Source organism: Diadema setosum, chromosome 19 (assembly GCF_964275005.1).
Source record: "Diadema setosum chromosome 19, eeDiaSeto1, whole genome shotgun sequence".
Taxonomy (NCBI): Eukaryota; Metazoa; Echinodermata; class Echinoidea; order Diadematoida; family Diadematidae; genus Diadema; species Diadema setosum.
In genome coordinates, this window is record NC_092703.1 from 35,999,847 (window position 1) to 36,022,523 (window position 22,677).

Genomic DNA, 22,677 nt, shown 5'->3' on the forward strand with positions numbered 1-22,677 from the left:
ACAATGTCGTATTGTTTAGACAATCATTTCTGAGGCCATTTTCCTCGTCAAACGTTTGCTTATGATGATGGTCTCCTGAATTTCTGTTCATCAAGAGTTACTTAATTTGTATTTGAACAACATCCCATATACGGGAACCTATGTTTGTATAAATGTATATGAATAAAATAATCTGTTTGTTTTCATTTTGCATGATGTCAGGAAGCAAATGTTGGGTATTTGAATTAATCATTTATTTGTTTTGATTGTTAGATTCAAATCATACTGTGCTCAATCATTTTCTTCAATTGACTTTGTATTCATATGAAAAGAAAATTCAGAAAATCAAAATCACATCAAATCAAATGTAGTATTGCCTTTATTTTGTTACACGTGTACATAGGCTTTCATGTTTCATGTGTTGCGTATGTTATGTTACTGTCGTTGATAGTGTTTTTTTCTTTAACACATTTTATGGGATTACTACATAACTGAAATGAATACATTCAAAGACTGATCCTTGTGCAATCTATATCAAACTGCTGAAGAACGTCTGTAATTACTGTTTGTGATTTTTCAAGTCACATGAGAGATAACTGAGGAGAAACTTGATCTTCCTTCAATACTTGGGAAACAGTAAATTTGAAAAAAAAAGTACTTAATCGCTATCCATTACAAGTACTGTCAGATATGTTAACACTGATTTTCCTCTATTCTGCAGAATACATAATCAAGAAAAGGCCCGGTATGACCATGACCAATAATCAGCTCGTTTTCGTTATGGTTCTTCTCCATGGTAAGAATTAAAAGGCATTCTGAAACTTCTTTCACTTCTCTTCGATGTGTTGTCTATTCGTGTTTGTTTAATTCCTGTCCGCATATAAGAACGATAAAGATCATCATTGTTTACGTTATCAGCGCTCTCTATTTTTGTTCTTGTATTTCTTTCATTCAACAATATTCTTTCCTATGGGCAATGGTTGGGCATTCAATGTTCGTAAAAATTAAATCTTTAGTCATTTGAAACATTGCATCACAGCTTCTTACTATAATGCACAGTGTTTCCATTCTATGTAAGTGCTTTTAAACTCATATTTCTTCCATCATCCTTTCTCTTATTTTTTTTTTCTCCTTGTCTTTTTTGTTTCTGGCAGTAACATTTACGACATCGGAACATCTGTTGGAGGCTACGCTGGGCCAAAATGTGACACTGCCGTGTTCCTTAGAAATTGATGACACTGTGTCTGCCCGTTATTGGGATTACTTACGCACAATAGAGCCAATGTCCGAGTGCAAGAACCAGAGCTTAAATCAGCTTGTTGCCGTATTTCCATTAAATGGTTTGATAAGATACGGAACTCATGTGACACAAGACTTGAAATCCAAAGTAACCCTACAGCCCAACTACGACCTGTTAATTTTTCAAGTCTCCCTCCTCGATACCGGATGCTACAAATGTAGCAATACCTTTATACATAATAGTGGGCATGGTGGTACAGTCATCGAGGAGTCGTTCATTCTTATAGTAAAGAACAGGAACGATTCAGGTAAGCACACTTAACTTCTTACAGGCCCACGTTATAACAGCGTATAGTTAGATATCAATGCTCCTGTTGAACACACTTAACATAACCTCTTACAGGTCTACATACAGCGTATGATTAAATATCAATGCTTTGTATACAAATGACATGTGTTTGTGTTTAACATAAATTGGATAAAGTGGTTAAAAAAGGAAATTCGTTTCGAATGACATGAATATGTTTTATGACTGTACCCATGATAAACTCATCCGTGTTTGTTGTTCATGAAGCACAGTTTATAAGTCTACAGAAGAGTATTCCGTTGCTGATGCCGACATTCGCAATAATAACGAATTACTGTTTTGACACTTTGGCAGACTCTTTGTAGCTTATTTTACTGGAAATGTACCTCAATTTTAGGCAATTCTGAAATCTGTATGATTTTTGGTCTTTACCCTTTTAAGTGTCTGTGTTATCGTCTCGTGGTTTGTTTATTTTCGGAATTGTTAGCAGGGGCGGATCCAGGAATTCCGTAAAGAGGGGGCGCGTTTACAATATCAAAGGGGGGGGGGGCGCACGCACCCCTCCCCCATTTTTTTCTTTTTATTTCTTTTGTTTCAACAAAAAATAGAGGGGGGGGGGGGCGTGCGCCGGTTGCGGTCCTCCCTGGATCCGCCCCTGGTTAGGACGGTGTCTGACATTTCTTGTTCATGTTATTTGTTCCTTTCGTATTCCCAAATCTCAATCACTAGAATTATTGGTTGCGGCTTCTGACGTTTCAGTTCATTCTGAGTCGGGTGAAGATGTAACCCTTCAGTGTTCACTCGAAAATGCTGGCAACGTGCTGGTGCAGCACTGGAAGTACATCCACTCAACAGAGCCATTGCTCACGTGCGAGAATCAGAGCTACGAGGATCTCGTTACTGCATATCCAGGGAATGATACATTTGAATGTGCCGAACGCGTAACACGTCAGTTCAAATCCCGATTTATCGTGAAGTACGACTTTTCTCTGTTACTTTCCAATATCACCCGATATGATTCGGGTTGCTATCTCTGCAGCCAGATTTTGAAAACCGGTCAACTAAAGTTTGGTATCCCGAAGATGCTTCTCGTAACGAACAATAGTGATTCAGATGACGACGGTAAGTGCTATTTTCTCTATTTTTAATGTTTACACTTTGTTTAAGAAGTGTGTGACTGTGTGGATAACTTTCTATGTGAGTGTATGCTCGCGTGTTGACCCACTGCAATTTATTTTCTCGATCTTTGCATTCCTGGCATCACGTGATTTGAAATCGTATACAGTATAGGATTTTGCGTTGCAGTCTGGACATTCTGCAGGGGTTAACACGCAGTGAATCAGGAAATCTGTCTCCAGCTACTTTGCTATTCTTCGTGGTAGTCTGTCACATTTATTTTCGCCGAAAAGTTATAAATCAAGTTCGTATCATCTCGTCCTAGAAAATGTAGCACAAATCGGTTTTCCCAACTGTCCGTGCTGTTTGTCATTAATCTGATAGATCACCTTTTCACATTTTTTTTTTGGAAAAAGTATTGAAATCATACTTTAAAAAATCGGTGCAATTATACCAAAGCAAATTAACACCCACATACACACACACTCATTCACACAAAAATTAGGTTTATGGCGGGGCTTTTGTATCCGGAAAGCTATACTTAGTGCTCACTTGCTTATAATATAGGACTGTCAAAGCATGGCAATTAAATGATTGCTTTCACATACCGGCCACGAAAACAAACGTTATATTTCGAAAAGAAGAAGAAAGAAAAGGAAAAAAAAAAAGAACAAGAAGGAGGACAGACCTGACCCTCAGAAAAACAAAAATTACTTCATTAATACTACAGAAAAAAGTAAACTCGATCGACACTAAAGCGTAGATGGGTTTGTAAAGTATAAAGTATGTTGATAACATCGACAATGAATACTTTGTAAATAAATTAGCATATTATGGCGTCAGGTTTTTTTTTTTTTTTTTTGACATGATTATTTTCTCTTACATTATATTAACAGTGCCAGAGTCAGCACCAAAGGCACCTTTGACTTGGGTTTACATCCTTGTTGCAATCGCAGTGATCCTGATAGGCCTACTGATCGTCCTCATACAAAAAGGTAAGCACTATATATTGATACATACATGCTTATGGTAAAGTAGTAAAGAAAAACTGAGTACAAGGGTATGCCATGACATGAAACTCTATAATTACACACATACGTTCTCACACATTCACACACACTTTTATTCTCTTTGCGGATGACTCTAATTTATTTTTTAGCACAATAATCATCTCATACCCTTGAAAATACAATAAACTTGGAATTAGAAACTGTCGCCCTATAGATAAAAGCAAATATATTATCTCTCAATCTTCACAGAGCAAAATTATTGTCTTTAATAACTGTACAGAGACACTACCTGTTGATATTGGTTTTTTTTTATGGTACTCAACTGGAAAATGTTTCCCGTTTTAAAAATCTTGGAGTAACACTTGATAATAAGTTTTCATGGAAATTTCTTATTGATAGTATATCTAAAACTATTTCACGAAACATTTGTATGATTAATAAGCTTAAATTTTGTCGTCCTGTACCGTTCCTGCTCAAATGGTATTCATCCCTAATATTGCCATATTTGAATTATGGTATTCTCTCGTAGGGAAATACACACCAAACACTCTTAGATAAGATACTTCTATTACAAAAGATATCACTACGTATTATGCCATGCTGCATATTGTCTCATACGGACCCGTTATTTTTGAACGCAAAATATTGAATATTACAGATTTGAATTTGTTTAATTTAGGTCAAGTTATATTTAATTATAATAAAAACAGTCTTCCACATACATTCCTTTTGAAACAATGTTTCGAAGAAATGAATCCATTCACAACTATCCAACGAGGCGACAGAATGATTCCCAATAGCTGAAACTCTGAACACTTTCAAAAATTGATTTTTTTTATTTTTTATTGAAGTGGTATGATTAAACAGCATTTGGTTCGTTTTATCATCTCAATCAAGTCATCATTTTTTTAATTAAACAGTTATATATTAATCTTTTTTTATTAGAGAAAAGATGTTCGTGTGTACCGTATAGATGATATAAACCATTGTGTCTATAATTCTTTCCTTCTTTCATGTCCGCTCTTCTGCATTCTTACCGGTATCATTCATATTATGTAGACAATCCTTCGCAATAAGCCAGTTCGTAATTAGATCATCTACACCAGGGGCGGCGCAGCCGTGGGGGCGAGGGGGCGCCATTTTTGTGCACCATACAAAGGAATACATAAGGTGTCATCACTTTGGGCCCCCACACTTTTTTCAACCCGGAAGTATGTAAGAGGCACTACAATGGGAGGGGAGAGAATGAGCTGAGGACCTTTTTTTTTTTTCTTTGCTTGTCAGCTGAAGAAACCCGGAAGTGGACGGGTATAGAGATGAGCTGAGGACTCTTTTTTTTTTTTTTGCTTGTTTGATTTGATTTGATTTGATTTGATTTTATTGGTTCCTGCACTATATCATTGCTCATGCAGATACACATATATCATATACATTGATGGTACCATACATACAAATGGATATACATAAACATTAATTGCTAACAAGGTAAGTTTCTTCATTACCTCTAGAATGTACAGCAATACAGTTTCTTCATTGCCTTTACAATGTACAACAGAACATAATTATCAGTGATGCAATGAATAACGCAGAAGGGCTACAGCTTAAGCACTGCTTGATTTGCATGCAGCCCTCGTACATAATACATAACATATAGGAAAATAAGGGGAGGGATGACTTGCATAGAGATAGGATAGGAGAAAGGAGAGAGGAGAGGTCTGTCTGCTTTCGCTAATACACAAAGTGAGATCACCTGGATCGCTGAATAGTAAAGCATGGCAAAGTATTTTCTCACCGAGGTACAGGTGAACAGTTACAGGTCATGGTCGGTTACATAACATTACGCAATAAATTCTGAACGGCGATAATTCAACGAGGGAATTTCACATACAATACAATTGCAAAGACATTATAAGATCACTGATATCCAGAGAGCAGCATTGTCTTTACAGCTTTCTTGAAAGAATACATAGACTTTAAAATTCGAATTTCTGAAGGAAGAGAGTTCCAAATATCAGGTCCAGTGTGTCTGATGGATTTCAGAGCCATCACGGTTTTAGGATTTTGTAGATGAAATTTATCAGATTGCCTTGTGGGATGAGAATGTATATCCTTGTTTAGCTGAAATAATGAGAAGAAAGAAGATGGCAACTGACCGTTATACAGACGAAACATAAAAAGTGAATTTTGCAAAAAATTAATATCATTTACCTTTAGTGTTTTTAATTCTACGAACAAAGGATCCGAATGGTCCCAATGACCTGAATTGGTACATATACGTATAGCTTTCTTTTGTAGGAGCAATATACTGTCAATGTGACTTTTCGCAGTTGCCCAAACAATGTTACAATATGAGATATTCGACAATATCAACGAATTATAAAGCATAAATAGAATATTCTTTGGGATATAATACTTAAGCTTACAGAGTATACCAACGTTACGAGACACTTTATCTGAGATGTATTGCACATGAGCATTCCATTTCATATTTTCACTGATATATATTCCAAGGAATTTGACACTTTCTTTTTGCTCCAATAATATACCATCCACCATTATATTCAATTGGCGCATTTCATTTTTATGCTTCTTATTATGAAAATAAATAAGATTTGTCTTTTTTAAGTTGAGTGACAATCTATTGCTCTTGAACCATGTAGATAATTTCGGCAATTCAGTATTAAGAGTTCTTAAAAGCGACTGAAAATCAGAATTGGAACAAAATACATTGGTGTCATCGGCGAACAGGATATATTGCAGTAACTTAGAGGAATTTGTAATATCATTTATATACACTAGAAATAGTAATGGTCCCAATATGGATCCTTGTGGGACGCCACAATGTATGGGTAAAACTTCAGAGTTTACCGATTCATAGTATACGTATTGCTGTCTGTTTGATAAATAATCTTCAAACCATTCCAGTGGAATGCCACGAACTCCATAACAATATAGTTTGCGTAAAAGGATAGTGTGGTCAAGAGTGTCGAATGCCTTGCTTAGGTCCATGAACACACCAATGACATGTTTTTGTTCAGCTAAGGCAGTCGACACTCTGTCATACAACTGGGCTAGTGCCATATCAGTAGAGTGAAATTTCCTGAAACCATATTGGTCTTGGTTCAGTATATCATTTTGTAATAAAAAATCATACAGTCTGTTATAAACAAGTCTTTCTATGACTTTAGAAAGACTAGGAAGAATAGAGATAGGTCGGTAATTCGAGACAAAAGAAGAGTCATCTTTTTTATATATTGGAATAACTTTTGCAATTTTACATGCGTTCGGAAATACACCAGTTGACAACGACAAATTACAGATATGTACTAAAGGTGTCAATATACTCCCAACAATCTGTTTTAAAAAAGACGTGCTCATTTCATCAGGACCACATGTATGACTAGATTTTATAGAATGCACAATAACAAGGATCTCATCAAAATCTGTTGGTTTGAAAAATAATGAATTATCGTTTGACGTGCCCAAGTACTGCGAGAAATCTGTCTGTGTATGATCAATCTTAGAAGCTTGACTAGGACCTACATTAACAAAGTACTCATTAAAACAACATGCTACATCTTTAGGATCACAAAACGTTTGTCCATTATTCGTAATTTGAGATGTTGACACCTTCTTTTGCTTACCGATGACGTCGTTAATAACCTTCCAAGTGGCTGACATATTTCCAGTAGCATTTTCAAAAGCTTCCGTATAATACATTCTGCGGGAAAGCCTGATAATCTGTGTAAGTTTATTTCTGTATAATTTATATCGATTAACATTATCATTATCAGGATGCCGTAAACTGTTTTTATATAAAACATTTCTTTTCTTAATGGAACGAAAAATTCCCTTTGTTATCCATGGATTTTTGATTTTTTTATTGTTTTTCTTTGCAACTGTGGGGATATGTTTGTTAAAATAAGAAAGGAATATATTCCAAAAGGTGTCATAAGCAATGTTTGGGTCTGCAGAAATTAATACATCATCCCACGTTTCCGTGATTAAATCATCGTTGAGTAATGATATATTTTCTAGTGTGAATTTCCGCTTCTTTTTACGTTCTTTCTGCTTAACATAAGAATTCTGTGTGTCACCACAAATGAAAAATATAGGTAAATGGTCAGAGATATCACTATACAAAAGACCAGATTTCGAATAATCTGTGTCAATATTCGTAAAAATATTATCGATCAACGTTGATGAATTGACAGTGATTCTCGAAGGCTTATCAATTGTGATATTACAAAAATTTGCTTGCAAGATATTGCAAAATCTATTTCTAAGAATGTGCTCCTCTTTCAAAAGATCAATGTTAAAGTCACCCATAATATATACATCTTTGTTTTCTTGATTGATCAGCTCTAATAAAACATCAAAATTATCTACAAATGAATTACTATCTGTATGAGGGGGCCTGTATATTACACAAAGTATTATGTTTTTTCTATTATACATATTGATTTCAACACATGTGAAATCAAATTCATTTCCATTGTATGTCAAATCAGGCCTTTCTTTATACGATAATATGTGTGATAGGAACAGGGCGACTCCACCTCCCCTTCCGCATTTTCTATCAGAACGGACAACAGAATACCCATCAATGTTATATAAAGGGGGAGATTTGTCGTTAAGCCATGTTTCTGTGATGCCAATAGCGGAGAATTGCATATTTATCGTAGACAATAATAATTGCATATTTTCATAATTTCTTAACAGACTGCGGGCATTGACATGTAATAAACTGAAAGAATGCTCATTATTAATAAATTCTGAATTGAACTCATCAGGCAAATAATATCGACACTGGACATTTTTATGTAAACATGGACTAAAGTCATCCATATTTCAAAGGAGGACAACATATAGACCATAACGTTACCATCAGCATTTGTTTAAAAGTTGCCGAAAGCAGACAAGAAGAGAAGGAAGGAAAATAGCAAGTCATACAGAGTGTAAATTGTTTACGAAGTACTGTCAAGAGTAGTGGCCGCATCGCACAGGTGAGATGTCACAGTAAAGATCATTGCTACATCAACTCTCCCTGTACATACATATAAAGTCAAAATATCTTTGGAAATATTCTATTTACATTGGTAACACAGCATGATATTTGATTACATAAGTACACATGGATATTCATATTTGCCGTGTTGCAGACTTAGAGGTCGTCAGAGAAAGAAAGGCAGAGAGGAGGATGATCGGAGTAAAAGAGAAATAGACATAAAGAAACATGGTTGTGACGTAATGAATTAAACAAGAGATATAGAGAATCATTACTATAGTACATACACGCAGGAGACTGTAGTGACCTAACTGGAGGAAAGGAAGTTGTGCGGGACTCCAGTTCGGTTCCTCCATTTCCCGGCAAAGAAGCGAAGCTTCACACCGTTCTTGTACAGCTCCTGAACGGCTGTGGACCATTTCCTCTTCTCAGCCAGATCGTCAGCTGTGAGATCGTCTGTCATGAAGTACGCTTCCTTCGCGAGCTTCAGGCGCTGATTCTTCATGATGTCGACTTTCTCGCGGTATGACAGGGTTTTGAAGAGGATGTGTCTGGGTCGATCCTTTGAGGCTTTTCCATCGCGGTGCGCTCTCTCTACCTTGATGTCAAGGCCAAACTTCTCCTTCGTGATTTTCTCGACGAGAGCTGTGCAATCCTCGTCGGCATTGGTGGACTCGGGTATACCCACGATGCGAATGTTGTTCCTCCGTGAGAACCTTTCACTCTTGTTGATGGCTGAGTTGTGCCTCTCCACTTCTGATCGCAGCGCACTGACCTCTTTTTCCAGCTCGCCCATTCTTTTCTCCAGCTGCAGATTCCTGTTCTCGACCGCCGTTACTCTCCTGCTTTCAAACTCAATAGCCTGTCCCAGATGAGTCTCCACCTGTTTGATGTTTTCAATCAAGGAATCCACCGCTTTCTTTATCATCCGTTCGAACTTTTCTGTTGCTTCATGGAAGTAGCGGGCAATTCCTTCAGGTGAAGTTACGTCATCCCTTTTGTCATGGAGATCTCTTGACATGTCGGGCATGTCGTGGGTATCGGATGGCACGGGTGCTGCGGCCGCTGCTGTTGAAGTGGTCTCGAGGTGGTGCTTTACCCGGGGTGGGCTGGCGGGTTGAGCTGCGGAAGGCCGTCTTCTTGGTGGCGGCGTAGAATTCTTCGGAGAAGGGAGAGTGGCGCCACGGTTTTCCACCCCAGAATCACATTTCCTGTCTTGTTTTACCTTCCTTGGCGGCACCTTCCTTGTCTGGGTACTCATTATGATGTTTTAGTACAGCAGGAGATGTCGAAAACAGTATCCAAAGATTAATATCCAAGTGAAATTCGGGAGAGATGATAAAGTGACGTGTTACTCGCTTGCGGCCATTGTTCTTGATTCAGCTTGTCAGTTGAAGAAACCCGGAAGTGGACGGGGACGGGGAGAGATGAGCTGAGGACCTTCTTTTTTATGCTTGTTAGCTCATGAAACCCGGAAGTGGGCCCCCACACTTTTGAAAACAGTACGCCGGCCCTGTACACATTGGTACAAACGGCCTTTTTTTCTCTCTCACTTGGTTAGCCACTTCACTCGTTTTCAAAGAGGCAAAATGCTAGTCCACTGCCTGGACTGTTTTGTGTGATCATTGACCGCGCGCACACACCGCTACAGCACGCGTATGCCCCACCGTACGCTCGTGTATTGATATGCAGCGCACGCACGCATCTCTAGTTCGGGCGTTCAGGGGGGCATTTCATGAAGCATTTTTGTCCGACAACTTGTTGGACAAATTTGCTCTCAGCCAGTCAGATGCAAGGATTTCAGTAGCTTTTAACATTTTGTCAGATGAAATATCTGACAAAACGCTTCATGAAATGCCCCCCAGGTTTGTGGGCACCGCGAGCGCGAGCGGTAAAAGGGATAGCGCCATAAGCTATGAAGCGGCGCACTGAGGTGGATGTGTAACAAAGAGATTATACCACAAGAGGGCGTAGTCCAGTGGGGAGGCAGCCGCGCGAGGGAGCTGCCATTTTGCGTTGTGGGAGCCGCCATTGCACGGATCCTGTACAGTTATTAATCAGTAGGTGGCAGCGCACTGTGTAATGCGCTCGACTTCAATATTCGGCGCAGTGACCTTGCGTTGTTTTATTGTGACGTCACAATGGTCATGTTGAAGCGTCATAATGGTGCTGATGTTGTTTGATTTTATGGCGTGAGTGGGAATGTACGCGAAACAAACGTCATAATGCTCAAGTACTGTCTAGTCTACACCCAAGTTCCCACTGTTTATTTTGGGAATAACAAAAAGGTCTGGACTCTACCAAATGGTTCAAATGATATGATATCATCGTAGAAACTAATATTTAAACAATTAACCACATTGTGATTCTGGAAATGAAAATGTGTAATGAAGAATAACTTATAATTCCAGATATGATATGAGAAGATATGACTTGAACGTAGACTTAGATCCAGTGCCAGGAGCTGAGTGTGCGCTCCCTCTTCAATTGTGGACGCACTATTTGTACGCACGCGTATGGCGACTACTTACTCTATAGGTATAATCTCTTTGATGTGTAATGATAAAAAACGTCCAGAATCTGGACTAGCAAAATGCATGAGCTTGCCCGACGTAACAGTTTATGGAATTCATGTTCGAACAAAAAATGAACTTTGAGATCAGGTGATCAGAATACTACATCAGTTGACAATTTAGCAGGCATCCATTTCATTGTTTTGTATTAAATGCAACAACAGCCTATTTCCTTTTATATTGCGAAATACACCATTCTTTCTGTCAGGTTGATGTGCTGGCAAGCACCACTTAGATGAGGATCACGTGAATAATCATCGCATCACATATGTTTATCTCAGTGAATTTACAAACCGCTCATGCGCAAAGTGGAATTACGAACTGGTCTATATTATATTCAATCAAGGTTGTCCTATTTTTACTCTTACATCATGGAGTCCAGTTTGCTTGTGTCCACGATGAGACTTGTTGTTGTTTAATTTTTCCTTTCTTTTTTTTTATTCTTTGTGTCCTTCCTAATTTGATTTCATGTCAGTTGACATTGGTTCGTGTGATTTTGTTTTATATTGATTTGTAGTTTTTAATTCACTATTCGCTCATGTATTTTCTGAGGGTCCCATATCGTCCAAGCTTTCCTTTTCATTTCCTCTCCCATTCTTATTTAATTTGAACTATGCACAAAAATTATGTATTAAAAAGAAACAATTGTATATATGTGTTTTTTTTATTTTGTTACTCATTTTCACATGTATCTTGCTTTAGCAATTGTAACAAATATGTTCTGTCTATACATTCAATTTCTCTGCTTAATTGATGGAACTAAAAAATAAGTTTGAACTTTCAGCTTTCAACACACAAACACACATACAAACATATCTTTTACATACAGTCCATAACCTTATGTTTCATGTATAGGTGAAAGCGTTTTCGTCTTTTTCATAGTGATTTGCTTATAATAAGAACATGTTTTTTGACGACTCATATAACAAAAGACAATTTGAAATATCCACACACAGTACCAATTATTATGTTGTGTGAACTGTCAATAGGTAGACTGTAAATTTGAAACATTGACAAAGGACTTTACTTTGTTTGGAATATTCCCTCTGTAGGAATTTAAGAAAGAATTTGCTTTTTTTTGTAATGCCTTGAATGAATGACACATATAAAAAAAAAGTTAAATTGCACAAATCTGGTTTATTCAGCTTACTTGTACATTATACACAAGGTCCTGTTTAGCGATTTGGTAATTGATTTATATAGAAAGTGTTACACTGTGTGTATACACTGTGTGTACATAATATAATGTTCATACGTGATTGTTGTTATTGATGATTGATGATTGATTATTATTAATGCTATTCATAAACTATATATAATATGCATTTATTATAATGAAGCAAGTTGCTGCATCACACGAAGACAGATAAACGTAAGAATATCATAGCATGATATCAGTAAATCCATCAAATCCATGCACCTCTCCCACCACTGGTTTAAATCTAAATACGATTTCTATCATTTTAAGCGACAGTGTCCATATTCAAGCCATTTGTCTTTCTATTTCTATCATGTGATAAAATGAACAGTTATGAAGGTATGCACGATCCGTCACTGGTTTTCGTTAGTGAAACGAACATCAAACTTACATTCTGCCTTGATGGCAAGTTTCACTGCAGCATTTTGATATAACATTTTAATTATTCAGGCATAGTTCATTGCCCTGAATGGAACAACTACATGACCTTTGGAAGAAGAAGGAATCTTAATAGTGCCGAGGATCTTGAAAAACTTGTGAACGGATCGGACGGTATGTCCTAACGTTATTATCATCATATTCTATGATAATTCATATGTATGCACGTATTATACATGAAGACGAAGAATGAGATGAAACGCGATTGCAAATTTGAGTGGCGCGAAAAGAGTGCAGTATATCGTGACCTTTGTTGCAATAAACTTCTATAACAATAAAGTATTTTTTTCTGTGTATGTCTTTCTGCCTTATGATTTCATCTTAAATACTTTTACCAAGATAATCAATTTAAATGCTTACCTAACGTGAATGCCACTGTGACATTTCCTGTCTAGAAGTTGGTGTCAGACCGCAGAGATAGAACCAGAAATACTTTCGAACACAAAAGTTCCCTCCTCTTAAGGTCCATTGTGATATAATCGAATTCCTGCAGGAAAACTGAGCCAATTATCGCAGGCTTTAACTTGCATTATAGTCTAGACTTAAGCAACTTAACAGTGCAGCAGTGGGAATGAATAAGAAACTCACAAGAAAGCATGTGTAATATCATTTTTTTTTTTACTTCCCTGTTGGTGGTATCAACTCAATGTCGTTGCCAGTAAAATGTTTGGTGTCATGTTTTTTTTTTTCTTTCAGGCAACGCCCTCTCAACAACAAAGGTCAGCATCGACGAACTACACAAAACACACACACACACACACACACACACATTTTCATTCATTCATTCATTCATTCATTCATTCATTTCCACCGCCTACAAATTTACAAAAAATACGAAGCCTATACATTAAACATTGGAACAATGCAAGAACATTAATGTACATCTTGTATGACAATTTGACAAAAAACGAACAAAAACAAACCACAACATAAGAACAATAATTTCAAAATAGACTTTGCTCTTTGTATATATGGTTGGTCTAACACCTAGAATGGTAAACATCAATGCATTACAAAGCACTAGAAAAAAATATACAACAGAAAGAACAATATACAATGTCAGAAGGAGAGGGAGGGGGTGCTCATACACAGAATAAGACTCAAAATTTTTAACATAATCTTTATACATAACATTATTACATAATTATATTCACACATATACAATTGAGTGTGCGAGAATAATGTTTGTGTTTGTATATGTGAACAGTAAGATAACAAATAACTTACATCCGTTCAGATGGCCAATACTATCATCAGATCCACAAGGTTCCACCTGTGCAACAGCACGTTGAACATAGACAGGGGGTTAGATTACGACCATCGTGATACATGTTATACACAATTTGTGTGTGGTTTCTCTAATCTATTATGTGGAAGAGGTCCCTATATAGTTCTCATTACATCTTTGCGAACAAAACAACATCTCAGCTCCATCCCGATCCACAGTTGTGCATTAGGTGTAGCAAAGGAGGTGAGTCGTTGTCAGGGAAAGATGGTGATATATTGCAATAATCTACCGATTCGCTCAGAACTATGTAATGATTGACGTATTCCAAAATTGATTGAACAAGAAAAAAAAAAAAAGAATCAGCACATTATTCTTTTCGAATTCCGCAACTCATACCTCTTGCGCTACTATCAATAACTGACACCGTATGCCCCTTTGTAAAAATAGATGAATAAATGAATAAACAAATAAATAAATAGATAAATAAGTAAGTAAAGTGTTAACTGCAATATGGCAGTGCTCAACTACACGAGCTCATAAAGTACAATAATAGTAGGATGGAAGGCGTTGCTTTATTAGTGACTTAGTTGGACAGTCTGTTTCGGCCGAAGCTTCGTCAGCAACTGAATCAGTTTCTTATTAAAGTGCAGTGTGAGACATACAGCTCTGATGCACTCAATCAAGGAAACAAAAGATACAAAAGATTGTTTTCTAAATAAAGATATTAAAAATAAATAAATTGATGGTCACCTGGCCACCGCTTATGTCGAGCCCGGCGTTTATACATGTTGAAATGAAACTGCGTAGTTCTATCAATTGCCTTCGAGATGCTATACTTATTGTGTTGCTAACTCTCCAGAGGTCTGCAAAATTGTATTATTTTTGTTAAGCATTTTTCTCTACGCCGAGGGGGCAGTGACTATCTTGAGAGGAAATACAATATTTGTTTGAATTTATCGGAGAAATTTATTCAAGGATTAATAGGTAGATGTCCGTTTGTTTTTGTCTTACTCTCACAGAAAATATATGACACTGTACATGGTATCATCGAAGTACCTTCGCACTGTCAACTGATCGTGGATACACCAGAGTTTCAGAGACTTCGGGACATTAAACAGCTTGGTCCTGTGTTCTTTGTTTACCCCTGCGGAGTTCATACTCGATTTGAGCATTCATTAGGGTGACAAGCGTTTCTTTAACGATATCAACTAATGCAATACCTTAAACTGTTGTTGAAATAAATTTAGCAGGGAATAAAAGGGGCCTGAGCTTTTCATCTTAGCAGAATCTTCTTTTTTTTTTTTCAGGGGGGGGGAATCTCAAGCACACAAAGGAAAACATATGCCTATATCGAACACGAGCACGCAAGAACACAACTTGTGCACCAACTACAATGAACTAGAAAGTTCCGCAGATACTGAACAACGAAAATTAATTGGCAGGCTTGGCGTTATAGCAGGAACCAATCAGATGTGGGAGGGGATGAAAGCAATGGAATGAAGTAGGACAAAATGAATGGCACTGAACATGCTGAAAGACCATGGTGATCCCAAAACTCATGGGTAGGACACCTGTGCCAGATAAACGTGAAAGTAGAGGGAACAATGAGCCTGAAGCAGAATATGGATAGGGAGAAACAGACAACCAAAGTAAATAAAGGTAGCTTTCGTTACATTATTATATACATTAACTATTAATGCATATTTTGATATCAGGAAAAAACAAAGATGAATCATCATTGTCAGACCATTGTATTGTATTGTTATACATTAGGCCTATTTGTGGAAAAATGAGCAAAGAAAATGGAATTCCATCGATGGAATCCCATTTTCTTTGCTCATTTTTCCAATAATAATTCATATTCTTTCTGGTCAGTTTATTCTGTCTTTATTTGCCACACATTATTAACACATATTACTGTCAATCCATTTATTTTAAGGCATTTAATTTTTGGGTAAGGTTATTCTGCTAATGGTAGACAGACCATTGTATTGTATTGTAATGTATTATCAAAACAGGTTACACCTAAAAATGAAAAGAAAAAATAATGAATGTACGTGTACTATTTACAGAGGCATTATATTCCTTTCGGCTCGCGATCTTGAAATGATATGACCTTTCTATTTTATATATCACGGTAAATCTGCTTATTTCCATACCTCTGGGCACTCAGGCTGTACATATTTTACTATTAAAAAGGATTAAGAGTTGTTTCTGTGTAATTATTAATGGAGTAACATATTTGCTGTGATCATTTGTTGTGTGTCATTTTTCGCAGAGTTTTTCACCTGGCAGGAAAGCTTGCAAGACAGCTTCAATCTCAGGAAAACACCACCATAACAGATGTCGATGTACGATGTGTGGAAATCGCAGGCTTGTGCCACGATCTTGGTCATGGCCCTTTCTCACACATCTATCAGCAGTTTATCAAAGTTGACAGAAACACGTGGACGGTACGGAGATTATCAAACGTGACTTTCCTTGCTTGTATCTTTTTTAAAAAGATGTTTCGTGAAAGTTATATATAACATTGACGAAATTTTTCGTTGCTCCCGTTAACATCATCATGATTTAGACCACGAAGGGCCATAAATGTTTTATTGATCAACATCCAACATCAACAGGTTACGCAAAGTTCCATAGTTCATTTCAACGAATCGTCTCCTTGTTTTGTGATGGTTTTAGTAGCTACAATACGGTCATTATATAGTAATGTGCACGCAGTTGAATTCATGTGCTGCTATGGGACAGTAGCAGATTGCAGTTAAAAAGGAGGGAGCCATTTACGACGTCAAGTTATGATATGGTTAATCTAATATTGTTTTCATTCATTGTCTTTTGTACACCAGTGATTAAACATCGTATATTACAAATATTACTTTTACTTTCTTCCTTCCCCCCCCCCCGTTTCATTGTGTTGACCAGCACGAAGAATATTCTGGCAAGGTTTTAAGGTACCTCATCAAGAAAAACAACCTAATGGATGATCTACAAGGATTTGGAATCTTCGACAAGGAAATGGATCTTATCTGCGAAATCATTAATGGCGCGAGAAATTCTGAGGTGATTATGCAGTATCAAACTAAAAGAATAGATATCAAATAATTGCTTTCTAGGATTTTCTGGGACTTTCACATGTCTCCATCTTTCACTTTTTATGCCTCCGCCTGAAGGGTGTCTGGAGGCATTATTTCATTCTGATATGATATAAATGAATGCTTATGTTTTGCAGGATTTCGTTGAGTGTCCTGGAACAAACAAAATAAAGCGACAGTAGTTTGATATGATGAATACAAAGAGAAGAATGACAAGCGCTAACTGTACCACAATCTTTCCTTCAGGCCCTTGGGTCCTTACTTTCTTTAAGTTATGACTTTGAACGAGGGATTATTGAATCGACTAGGTATCTATTTGTTTTATGTATCAATTCACATGATTCAAATAAGAAAATTGAAATATGAGAGGAGAAGGGGAGAACTGCATTTTGGCAATATTCGAATGGCACAAACTGTCCGCTCTCTCTCTCTCGCTCTATGTGAAAAAAAAAAAACCTTAAATGACATTAAAACGCTTTGTCCTGGCGAGGAAAGCGCATGTTTTAGAAACAAGACACCAAACAGGTTAGTCATTGCATTCTTCATCAGCGACCAGGATGAGATGATGCGATGTTAGATTAAAATCCGTTTCTTAAGAAGACATACACACAAGCTAATACATCTGCTCCTGGCCGCAGACGTATAACCTTGTGCTATATGTATGTATATATGTAAGTATGTACATATATGTATATATATATCTGTATATATCTATATCTATATATAAGATAAGTAATAAAGCCGCAACAAAGTTCGTGCTGTATTCACCAACGGTTTATTTCTACACTCAAATTTTCGAGCGTCTCGCCGCCCTTTCACTTGAGAAAGGGCGGCGAGACGCTCGAAAATTTGTGTGAAGAAATAAACCGTTGGTGAATACCGCATGAACTTTGTTGCGTCTTTGTTACTTATCTTTTTATCTTGCCAACACGTGGACTACCTTATCAACATGGATATATCTATATATATGTATATATATATATATATATATATATATATATATATATATATATATATATAATATATATATATATATATACATGTATATATAATTATATATTTATGTAACGTTTGTTTTTGCACCATATAATTTGCGACGAAATCTAGCAACTTCACGGGATTGACTGAAACAAAATAAGGCAGGTGCACAAGTAGAATATGAAACAGTGGGAAGGGTACGTAGTACCCCTAATGAATAAAATTACTGAATGTCGACTTTAAATGTAGTACATTGTAACCCAATATTCGAGTCAACTCTAAATTCAATAACAAGAAACAACCCCAAATGTAATTAACCCTTAACGTAGTGCATCCTGTTAAGAATAATGTAACACGCTTCAACTCTAAATGCAGTGTAACTAAATCATATAAATGTAAGTATGTACAGTATTTATGTAGAAATAAACGTAAAGCAGCCACCTGTAATTTAAAACGAAAAGTGTTACCACAAAAGACAACGCTGGTACCTTATCTTTTGATAAACATTGATGGTTATCCATAGATATCAATGGTGTTAAATGTCTTTCACTTACGGTAGATGTTACATGTAGGGTTAGCATCAGGAGGTTGTCTCAGATTATAATTTTCAGAGCTAAAATGTATTACATTAACCCTAAAATGGCCAGGGGGGGGGGGGGCGGAACGTTTCGCGCTATAATTCTATAACGCGAGTAGGCCTTGTTGCGAGGCTTCTTGACTCTGTTTGTTCAAGTCTCGTGCAACTTTTGAGACCAAATTTGCAATGTCCGCGCATACTTTTGCGAAGCCACGCCCATTTTTGTAACGGAATATCGCCCCAAAACGGGCACAATTTTGTGATTTTGTGTACATTTCCTATAATATTATGAAAACAGTGTTCTGTCATGAAAGTCTTAAAAACCTGATTATTTTTTACAATTAATCACTTTCATTGATTAATTTTATGCTAATTTTATTGTGGTAGAAAAGTGGTCAGTGACAATTTCCAATAAAAAAAAGAAAAAACAAAAGTTGAAAAACAGAGAAATACATAAGCAATTCGGAAAACAATAAAATACATAAGAATTGAAATGAGTTTTTTAGGTCTATGTGATGCACGATTGTTGAATATGCTGAAACAGATTTACAGCCGGATCAAAAATTAGAATCTCAATGCTTTTAATTAGGCTAAAATATGACCTTGAGATTAATTTGCATAATTTATTAATTAGAATTAGAAATTGATTGTTTTAAAAAAAATTATGACACAATCTTGTAGATTATGACGTGGGTCTCACGCATGCAAAATTTCATCGCGATTACACGACCGATGGCCGAGATCTGGGGGGGGGGGGGCGGGCGGAATCCATCCCCCTCCCCCCCCCCCCCGGTCTTAGCATAGCCAAAAAAGCCCGGCCCTTTAGGGTTAAGGGTAAACATTTATTACATCTAAGATCGATATTAGTTGTAGGGTTGTATTGAATAAAAATAAAGGTCAATCGATATTGCATCTAAGATTGATGTTACATTTAGCGTAAAAAAAAAGTATAACATTGACGGTCGTTATTACATTTGGGATCCGTATAAAATTTGGAGTTGTCTCCTGTTACTAGTATTACATTTGGGGTTAAAGTGTATTACATTAAAGATTATCATTATCATTGCGTTTAGCAGTATAGAGATATTGAATTACATTTGAAACCAAAATGTATTACAATAAAGGTTGTTCAAGTTATATTTTGCGTTGTTATCACAGCTAGTTTTAGGGATGATACAGTAAGGTTGATGTAGCTTTAAGTAGTTGATTCTTGACAGTTCTTCCACATACGAAAACATATTAGTTGTGCGAAAAGTTGTTGTGTCGCGATCCAGTGCAAATGGATATGAATAGCGTATAAGAATGCCAGTATGAATTGGACAAGGGATTCAACTAAGGGGATGGGGGTTATTTCATAGAAATTATCGTTACGCTGATGATTGTGGTTATGGTTATTCTAATGATCAAATTGGATCAAAATTCATGGGTACCAACGGTCTTTGTCCCATGCATGTTTTTATTTACATGTAAAATTTATGATTTTTTTTTTTTTGGTATTATGCGTCAAAACCTTTAGGAAAAAGTTAACAGTGATAAAACCTAGTGCACTTATCGGATTATGCGTGCCGGGGTGAATTATGTTTGTCACCAGTGTTCTTTAATAAACGAAATTATATCCAAAGGTGATTCCAAGTGAGAAGTTCTTCCTGGGACAAATCGTCAGGAACCACGTCAACGGAGTGGATGTGCATAAAATTGACTATGTCAACAGAGACGCACTTTTCCTGGGCTTATCGTCGTCATTAAATTTCGAGTGCATCCTTTCTTCCGTAAGAACATGTGATGTCAATTGCCAAGGCCAGTGCACAAGGAAAGAATTATGCTTCGGATATGAGGTATGTATTACATTTTTTTTTTTTGTCTTTATGTGACCTGCAGTCGCGTACCTCACTATACTCAAACTCGGATCTCATCGTGTGAAACTCATGTTGCAATGTGGAATTGTATACCATTAATGTAGAACTGCAATAATCATTCAGGTTAAGATGATTTTTCTTTATATACAGCAGATGTCCAATGTCAACTTATGAGTGACTTGTTTGATTGATTCTTATTCCCTGACAGATGGCAACAAAAATTCATACCATGTTTGCTGAGGAACGACGTCTTCACTACGAAGCATACAAACACAAAGAGACATGTGCAGTTTCAACCATGTAAGCAGTAAATTCGTGTACCTCTCATGATCATATCTCATATATTCTTATACAATATTATTATTGTTGTTATTATTATTATTGTTGTTACAATTATCATCAGTATTATTAGAATCATAGGACACGTATGGAGAGGAGGGAGAGAATGTAGATGATGTTTGTCATCCTTATAGCCATCTCTCGATATCAGCCAAGCGTAATGTTGTCTTCTGTAAACTGTAAAGCGGTGAGAACGTGCTTGGTAGGTTCCTGCTGAAAATACAGGGCTGGTAATACTGCATTTTTTTTCGCTGAAGATTTTTTTCCTCCTTAGATCGATCTTGCCATTGTATGAATGGAACTTAAGTTAGACTTAAGTCACTTCCCCAATTTTGTTATTCTTTTATTTTAAAATCAGCATTATCACACTTACGTGTATGAGAGAGAGAGTCACAACTCATGCACGTAAAAGATCCTGCTTCATTCATTCATCGTAAAGAGCAGGATGTTTAACCCGGTGAAGTGGTTCCACCTCACATCCAACTGGACTCCATGGAAGACCAGCTTAGTGTCGCTGAATATGGGCTATCCAGCCATCTTCTCAGATGGAAATGAACAAACAAACAAACAAACAAACGAAACTGGAATATGTCACTTCATATAGATAAATACTATTTCTCCAAAACGAATTCATAACACCTTCAAAACTAAGATCAAGATTCTTTCCATTGAATTATACGTTTATCTCATGGCATAGCCTGTGGAGGAAGCAAACATAAATAAAGATGATGAAATATTTAAATGTATGTCGCATATTATACATGATTTGAATGACGCATTTCTCCCCCCCCCCAAAAAAAAAAAAAGAAAATCGCCACATAAAACAGAACTGTTTTGTTTGAAAAAAAAAAGTATATGGTTATATTAAAATTTCAGGAATAGGTTGTTCCAAACAGTTCAAGTTACAATACGCTTGCATTTTAACTACCTGTCTAAATACTTATCATTGCCTATTAAAGGGACCGTGCTACCAATAAGTCAACAGCGTCTCAGATAAATTGTCTTTATTACAACCTTTACCCTCGGCTTCTATGAAAAACAGTGACAGTGAAAAAGAAATGTCCACTATACATTTATTTTTGATATATGGGCGAAGTCTACACTTCCCTTTATTTTGTTCCAGAATCCAGAATCCTTTTCACCCGTCCGAATATCAGTGCACAGCAAAAACTTTTCAAATGAATAATTTTCAAACTACCGTCTTAATGAACATTTGATTAAAAAAAAACCACACACACATTTTGCTCAACAAACTGTGTATTGCTGATTAGAAGGGGAAAAAGTTCGGTGGGTTTGGCAAAGTACTGAATGCATTTTAAAAAATGGGATGTCAGTGAATTAATTCAGTGATTTTGCAGGACAATGATTTTATAGGCATAGCAACCGCTTCACTTCCTGAGTTTTAGTTTTAAAAATGGTGATAGAAACATTTGGCAGGTTACTAACTGGAAAACAGATGCCTATTAAGTGATTGATATCAGACTCGACTCAATCCACATTGAATGGCATGCAGAAGATGCTTTGAAAATTGCCAATTTGAATCATAAGGCTTAATCATTTTTCAAGCTGGATATGCTGAGAGCCTGAATAGCGAGACAACAATCAATACACTTTAAAACATTACTTTCATTTTCTACAAGATAAATTAGAGTGTCATATCCATACTGACATATTTTTACCGCACATTCCCTATTTTCAACTACCACTGACTAAAGTGTTTTCTATTTCATGATTTC

The 22,677-nt window shown here is 36.6% G+C and overlaps 1 protein-coding gene across 1 annotated transcript; it reads left to right on the top strand.

Annotated features, from left to right (window-relative positions):
- Nucleotides 1-732: 732 nt before the first annotated feature.
- On the top strand, nucleotides 733-8,875 carry LOC140242482 (uncharacterized). Its single transcript, XM_072322215.1, has 5 exons — nucleotides 733-775; nucleotides 1,134-1,526; nucleotides 2,255-2,647; nucleotides 3,538-3,636; nucleotides 8,814-8,875. The coding sequence occupies exons 1-5, from the start codon at nucleotides 733-735 to the stop codon at nucleotides 8,873-8,875; spliced, it is 990 nt and encodes a 329-aa protein (XP_072178316.1).
- Nucleotides 8,876-22,677: the final 13,802 nt, after the last annotated feature.

What these genes read in the sequence shown, in the direction of transcription:
- LOC140242482 (XM_072322215.1), top strand. Translation starts at nt 733, where the DNA reads ATGACCAATAATCAGCTCGTTTTCGTTATGGTTCTTCTCCATG. An exon ending in CGTTATGGTTCTTCTCCATG is followed by an intron (nt 776 to 1,133) that starts GTAAGAATTAAA and finishes TGTTTCTGGCAG; the next exon opens with TAACATTTACGACATCGGAA. An exon ending in AAAGAACAGGAACGATTCAG is followed by an intron (nt 1,527 to 2,254) that starts GTAAGCACACTT and finishes CTCAATCACTAG; the next exon opens with AATTATTGGTTGCGGCTTCT.